The following is a 7,138-nucleotide window of genomic DNA, read 5'->3' as shown; positions in this document are numbered from 1 at the left end:
CCGAGGCGCGCGGGAGGAGGGGGGACGGGAACGCGCGTGGGAGAGGGTGGAGAGAGGCGCGAGGGGGAGGGGCCCTTCTCGGGAGCGCGCAGCTAGTGGTGCATGAGTGGAAGGGGCGGCCCTCGGGAGCGCGCCCCGTGGTGCCGGAGGGAGTGGGGGGGGAGAGAGAGAGAGAGAACGAGGCGTGAGAGACATTCTCGGGAGCCCGCGCGTGGGGGGGAGGAGGAGGAGGGGGCGACCCTCGGGAGCGCGCCCAGCGAGGCGCGAGCGAAGGGGGGTTAGCTCTCGGGAGCGCGTGGAGAGCCAGGAGGGCGGTCCTCGGGAGCGCGCGCAGAGCGAGGCGCGAAGAGGGCGGTCTTCCAGAGCGCTCGCCGGCGAGCGAGCTCGAGCGCGCGTGCGAGGGAGAGAGAGACACAGAGAGAGAGAGAGCTAGAGAGAGGGAGAGAGAGAGGAGAGAGAGAGGGAGAGACAGACCGAGAGAGAGGAGAGGGGAGAGAGAGAGAGAGAGAGAGAGAGAGAGAGAGAGAGAGAGAGAGAGAGAGCGGGCGGGCGCGGGGCTGGGCCGAGGCGGGCGGCGGCGGTGGGCCGGCCGGAGGGGGAGGAGCGGGCGCTGTGTGAGCGAGGCGGGCGGAGGATGAGGCCGTGCCCGGGCTCTGGCTGCAGCCGCCCGGGGACACGCCGTGCACCCTCGGGCTCCGGGCTCCGGCGACGGCGGCTGAGGCAGCGTTAGCTGCGAGCGAGCGAGCGAACGAGCGGGCGGCATCTCCCAGCGCTTCTTCCTCAGGCGGGGCGACGCGAAGAAGAAGAGGCGGCGGCGGCGGCGGCGGCACCACACCGGTGTATGTCGGGTTGGAGACTGCTCTTTGCTTTCCTCATTGACTGACTCACCAACCCCCCCTTTATACATTTTTTTTTTTTTTTTTGGAGGAAGGGTGACCTCTGGAACTGGGGGTGGGGGGGAGATCTTCAATTAGTGTGTGTGCGTGCGTGCATGTGTATGTGAGGAGGGGGTCGGTGGCACGCGCCAGGCTTTGCAATTCTTCTTTCATCTTTTTTTTTTCCTCCTCCTCCCCCCCCCCCCGAAGACCGAAAAAAAAAAAAGGGGAAAAATCCCACAACTGCTTCAGCGTCCTCCTCCTTCCCTTCCTCCTTTCCCCGGGCAACCTCTGTCTCCGCTCGTGATTGCGTGGTTATGCTCCCCTCTCTGGGGGGTCTCGCCCCTCTCTGCTCGCTCTCCAGCCCTGGCTTCCCTTGGATACATTTCTTTAAAAAAAGACTGGGAGCCCGGGAGTGAGTTTTTCTGCGAGCCGAGTGTGTGAGAGAGGCGGAGGTGTGGGGTGTTTTCCTGCACGAGGGGGCGGGTGAAGTTCATTGCCACCCACCCCTCACTTCACCGTGACCTTTTCGGACCTCGGGCTTTTATTATTTTTTTTTCTTTTTAATTTTTTTGGGGGGGACGGAAGGGGGGGTCTCTAGAGAAAGCGAGAAGCAAGGCGATTTCAGTGGTGGGGAGAGAGCATGGCCGCGGGGAGGGCTTCCCCAGTCTCTTGATCAAAGCATTCCGCTATTCTGATTTATTGCCTGCTTGGTGAGTTATTTTTTTTCCCCCCTTTCCTCTGTAAAGGAGACCTGTGTGTTCAGCCATTACTTTGCTCGGCGCTGTTCGCAGGCATCTCCGACCCTCGGTGCAGAGGGGAGCCCCACAGTTCGCCCTCTCGCTTCCCCGTGTCCCTCCCTCCCCGTCTCCCCGCCCCTTCCCCCTTTTTTCTTTCTCTTTTTCCCCCTGCCCTCCCTTCTTGTTCTTCTTCGTCTTCTTCTTCTTTTTTTTTTTTTTTATTCCTCCCAGCCGCCTTCTCCCCCGCGCCCTTCCTCGCGGCTGGAGGGAAAAGCCCGTGCAGCAGGAGGGGGGGGGGGGCTCGGTGTCATTTTTTTTTCCCCTTCTTGGGGTGTGTGTGTGTGTGTGTGGCCGCGGCCCGAGCCTGTGGCGCGCGGGTAGGCGAACGGGGAAGATCCCCGGCGCGGTTAAAAGAACCATGGATGGCCCGACGCGGGGACATGGACTCCGGAAAAAGCGGAGGTCGCGATCACAGCGAGACCGGGAGAGACGCTCCCGGGCCGGGTTAGGAACCGGTGCGGCGGGTGGTATAGGAACCGGCCGGACCCGGGCTCCCTCGCTGGCTTCATCGTCGGGCTCCGACAAGGAAGACAATGGAAAGCCCCCATCCTCCGCCCCGTCCCGGCCCAGACCCCCGCGGAGGAAGCGCCGAGAGTCCACCTCAGCCGAAGAGGACATCATTGATGGATTTGCCATGACCAGCTTTGTTACTTTTGAAGCGCTGGAGGTAAGGGGGGGACCCCCTTTCCTGTTTCCCCCTATGGTTTCCTTTTATGCATGACACCCCACTCGGCTGCACCCCGGTTTTCTCGCCTCCCCCGCCGCACTCGAAGCTGTCTGTCTCGGCCGAGGTCTTATTGTTGGGTGTGGGGTTGTTTGTAGGGGGAGCTGGGGGCAGCAAGGAGGGAATCGCCAAGCGGTATGCCTGGTCTGGTCTTCTACTGGTTTCGTTCTTGTCCAGCTTGCCTTTCCCCTGCGCCCCCTTCCTGCACCCCCTCCTCCCTCCACAGCAGATGGGTGGAAAGAAAGGGGTTCGGGCATCACAACAATGCGCCCCCCCCTCTCCATGGATGGCTCTGTCCCCACTCCTTTCCTCTTCTCCCTTCCCCAATCATGGCTTCTTGGCTGGTGGAAGTCTTTGCTTGGGTTTGGGGCGCCTGTGGACTGTTCTCTGTGTGCTTTCTACAGAGCCATATGTTCTCATGCGTGTGTGTGTGTGTGTGTGTGTGTGTGTGTGTGTGTGTGTGTGTTAGTCTGTCTGGTATATGCCTTTTCTGGATGTCCTGGGGACCAGAGGCTGCTAGGGTTTTGTGGCTTTTCTTTACCCCCTCCCCCTTTTTTGGTGAAGCTGGGGAAGGGGGCGTTTTCTCCTTGTTGGGAGAAAGGAGGGAGGAGGGGAGAAGAGGAAAGGATGGAATATCTTTCTCTATTCTGCATGGGGCTGTATTGCAGAAAGGGTTAATGACAATATTATCCACACACATACATTTTTGTGTGGGGTGTGTTGGTGTGTGTGTATGTATGTATGTGTACATGAGCAGTTTAGTTGAAGGGCAGAATAAGGTACACCAGGGAGGGCTGGTAGGAAGCAAGAATAAAATCCTAGTTGGCTGCTGAAGGGCTTGTCACCAGTTGTCCCTCTTTTCCTTTTTGTATGTGTCCCTCCCCCCCCCCCCCCCCCCAATGATTGGCTTTGTGTATGTGTTTGTGTGTCTGTCTTTATTCCTTAGGCACCTGCAGGGAGCCTTTTTCCTGCACATTTTCCTGCCTGCTAAGAGGTTCTTGGTGTGTGTGTGTGTGTGTGTGTGTGTGTGTGTGTGTTGGATGGAAGGAGCTGGAGCTGGAGGGAGACAGTAGCCCAGGGGTCACAGAAAAGTATCTTTGCCTGGGCAGATCTGATTTGGTGCTAGGATTGGTCATTGGTTTGTATACATTTAACTGCTTTCTCTCCTCCTCTACCTCCCTTTCCCCACCCTCAACACACATAACCGTGCACAGGAGGTTCTGTGGTTCTCCTGAGTTGATCCAGCACAAAACCAAAATATGGTTGGTTTGTAGCCTTTCATGGCACCTGACATAGTGGTGTGAGGAAACTTTTGCTTTTCCTTTATTTATTTCTTTATTTCTGTTGCTGTTATTGTGGCATTGTTTCAGGGGTGCCAAGGCAAGCTTTGTTAATGTGAGCCTAAGCTTCACAAGCACACTGACTATGCAGGTTTTACGCTGTTGGTTCTAGATCTGTGTTTGGATTTCAAGTTTAAGTATTTTTAAAAAGGCAGTCTTCCTGTCTGTCCGACTTTTTTCTGTAAAGTGCTTTGGATGGGGGTGGGGGGTGATGGTGGTGGCCAGTGGCCAGTAGCTGGGGAGGAAGGAAGGGAGGCTGATGATACTGGTGGTGGTGGTGAGCAGAGATTTTGATGCTCGTACTTGGCTTACTCATTGGTTTTAGAGTTGGTGCTCTGCAGCTCTAAGTGTTGAGTGTCACCAGTCAGGATGCTTATAGTTGTGTTTCTTAACTTTGCAAAGGTGGATGGGTACTGCAGTGTGACTTCTTTCTTGCTTTAAAATGGGCATTGAAGTGGCATCATGTATCCTAAGTGAGAATGCTGCCTGGGATTTGACTCAGCATGGCTGCCTGTAGTTGGTGAAGGAAAGAACTGCTTACAAGTGGTTCCACACTCTGGGTAGTTGTCATGCTCTGCTGGGTGGCCCCACTTAGCCAGCAAGGGGGGGGGGTGTCTAAGAGTTCTCCTTATCATTGTTGAAGGCCAGGTGGAGATGGCAGTAAGTTTTGCACTTGTTTTTTATTTGTTTGTTTGTTTGTTTGAGTAACTGACTTTATCTTCTGCTAGAAGATGTGCCTGGTCTGTTTCTGTTTCAAGCCTTAAACTTTATAATTTTTAAAGAAGATCGAGTTCAAAATGTACCTTGAGTACCACACTTCTTTCTGGGATGCAATTTACTTCGAAGCTACTTTTGTAGATTTAAAACCTGAGGGTGATTTGGTTAGCTGAATGCTATGGTACTTTCATGTCTATCACAATATCACACACATAGTGGTGCATTGGTATAAAGGGTCTAACTTTAAAAAAAAATACATTTGCATGAGAAAGCAGACGGAACAGTAGGGTAAACTCCAGTGCACTCAGCACCCCCAGATTCATCAACTTACAGTGCATATCTTGCTTCTTCTGTAGTTCATTGCCCTCCCTCTCACCTTTCAGACCTGCTGTGATGACATCTGTGAATATTTCTGCATTAACCTCTGAAGTATATATAAATGACACAAATGACTTTAGAATTCCCCACAGTACCGTCATCTGTCCTCAGTAAATTAACAGTTTGCTAGTATTATACAGTCTGTCCAGTCATGTTTTTAGAAAGTTCAGATTTTTTGGAAAACCTGTTAATACACCTGTTAAAACAATGTATTGGAAGATAAACATAATCATGTTTACCTTTTTTTTTTTTTTTTTTGGTGGTGGTGGTGGAGGTAGTGGTGGTGAGCAAAGTATAAATATATTGGCTGTTAACACAGTGTTCATGTTGGATGGTCAGAACCTAAGCTTGTAGTGACTGTTAGAGCCTCTGATGTTCACGACACTAAATTTGAAAGATTTACTGAACTGTCAGCAAGAAATATGAAGGCTTATGAGGAAGCAGGCAATTCAGCTAGGAACTTGAATAGAAATGTGTATTATGAACACGTGTGTGTTAAAAATTACCACAGATACCAAGAGTTACCCTAAATACATACTTGTGCTTGTAAATGAAAATAACCTTTGCCACGAATCATCAAGAAGCCATACGTATGGGCTTGGACAGTTAGGCTTATAAATTCCACCAGTTTAGAGCCACTTCTGGCAGACTTAGGGGTCATATACTTAGGTTGTGAATCCACAAACTGACTCTTAGATTTTGTCTTCAGGGACTTCTTGGTGGCTGCGACTTCCTCCCTCCCTCCCTTCCTTCCTACCTACCTTCTTTCCTTCCTTTTTTTTCTTTTTTCCTTCCTTCCTTCCTTCCTTCCTTCCTTCCTTCCTTCCTTCCTTCCTTCAGCTTCTAAGTAATAATGGAATATTTTGATATAAATACTTCCAGGGCAGCTATGGTTTTACAGATACTAGACTAAGAAGTAATAAGCACAATGGCGGCTTGCAATTTTATGCTTATTCTTTACAATCATTAGGATTTTATTTAAGAAGATGGGAAGCTCAGAGGGCAGTTTGGCATCTCCCACATGTTGTAAGCGCTGAAACTGGCTGAGGTAGTTGCATATTCTGCAGGGACACTTGTCTTGAGTAATTGTGCCCTGAAGTTCAAGTATGTGATTACAAAGAGTCTCATGATAGAAGATAAGAGGGTAGGTGAGGAGGGTAAAGTTGAACTGTGTGTTCTCATTACACAGTTGAGAAGCAGAAGTGCCATTTAGAAACAGTATTTCATGTTTGGGTATTCTTTGGATGTTAGGATGAGGGCAAGAAGCTCTAAATGTGTTGTTTTAGTTTTGGGGGGATAGTGGGCAGGGTCTTGTTATGTAGTACAGGCTAGCCCTGCACATTCAGTAAAATCCTTCTGCTCCAGCCTCCAGAGTGCAGGGCTTATAGGCACATGCTATCCCACTTGGCATTCATGTTTTTTTTTTTTTTTTTCCAAACAACAATAAACCCAAAACAAATTCTAGCAATCAAAGTATAAATGGGAAATGTTGGTACCCTGGTACTAACACGATGTACTTACTGGTGTATTAGCTGAGGTGCTTTTCAAAATTCTTTAGGTTTCTATTAGGAAACCATGAGTAGCAAGTATCCTTGCTGAAAGTTTGACTTTGTGAATTTATTTCTCCCCACTCTTCTTCTTTTGTAACTTGGATGTTTCTTTTTGTATAGCTCACCAAAGGGAAAGAAAGAGGACACTGCTAGATTTGTCAGACAAGTCTGCTGGTGCTGTAGTGTTCTGGAAAAAAAGAAAAGAAAAGAAAAAGAAAAAAACGGGTAGACTCAATTCTGGTGTGTAGAGCATCAAATACAGGCTTTCCTGTGACCATCGCTTCCTAGTTCTGCTTCAGGGCTCACCCACATATCAGTGGTCTATTAAGTCTTTTGTATGGGATCTGACACATTTCTCTCTTAGGTCTAGTAGGTGCTAGTAATTCAGTTTTGAGATTTTACATACTAAGATTATCATGTTCCTCGTGCCACTGAGCAGACATTTATGGAATGTTTAATATGTACAAGGCACTAGGAGATAAGAAGCCTAAAATGTTTATAACATCTGGAAATATGCAATATAGTTGATAAGTTAAATCCAATACCTACAAAACGATTTTGAAACAGGCACTTGAGTCATGTTAACTAAAGTAGACTTTTAGAGAGAAGAGATCGAGATAAAGTGTGCATGGACGTGTGTGTTTTGATATATAATCTCATGCACCCTATGCTGGGTTCAAACGAACTGTGTAATAGAGTATGACTATGAACTTGTAATCTTCCTCCTTCCACCTTCTGAGTGCCAGGGAAGTAG

The 7,138-nt window shown here is 49.7% G+C and overlaps 1 protein-coding gene across 6 annotated transcripts in view; it reads left to right on the top strand.

Annotated features, from left to right (window-relative positions):
* The first annotated feature begins 604 nt into the window (after nucleotides 1-604).
* Nucleotides 605-7,138, top strand: part of Auts2 (activator of transcription and developmental regulator AUTS2) — a 1,059,321-nt gene continuing 1,052,787 nt past the window's right edge. For 4 of the 6 annotated variants that reach the window (XM_076923064.1, XM_076923068.1, XM_076923067.1 and 1 more), the window contains exon 1: nucleotides 605-2,342. In XM_076923064.1, the coding sequence (XP_076779179.1) occupies nucleotides 2,034-2,342 (309 nt within the window). In that variant the 5' untranslated portion in view covers nucleotides 605-2,033. The remainder of the gene's footprint in view (nucleotides 2,343-7,138) is intronic. The other 2 variants (XM_076923066.1, XM_076923065.1) reach the window with 1 other exon arrangement.

Source organism: Arvicanthis niloticus, chromosome 24 (genome assembly GCF_011762505.2).
Source record: "Arvicanthis niloticus isolate mArvNil1 chromosome 24, mArvNil1.pat.X, whole genome shotgun sequence".
Taxonomy (NCBI): domain Eukaryota; kingdom Metazoa; phylum Chordata; class Mammalia; order Rodentia; family Muridae; genus Arvicanthis; species Arvicanthis niloticus.
This window is presented reverse-complemented; position numbering and strand designations above follow the sequence as displayed.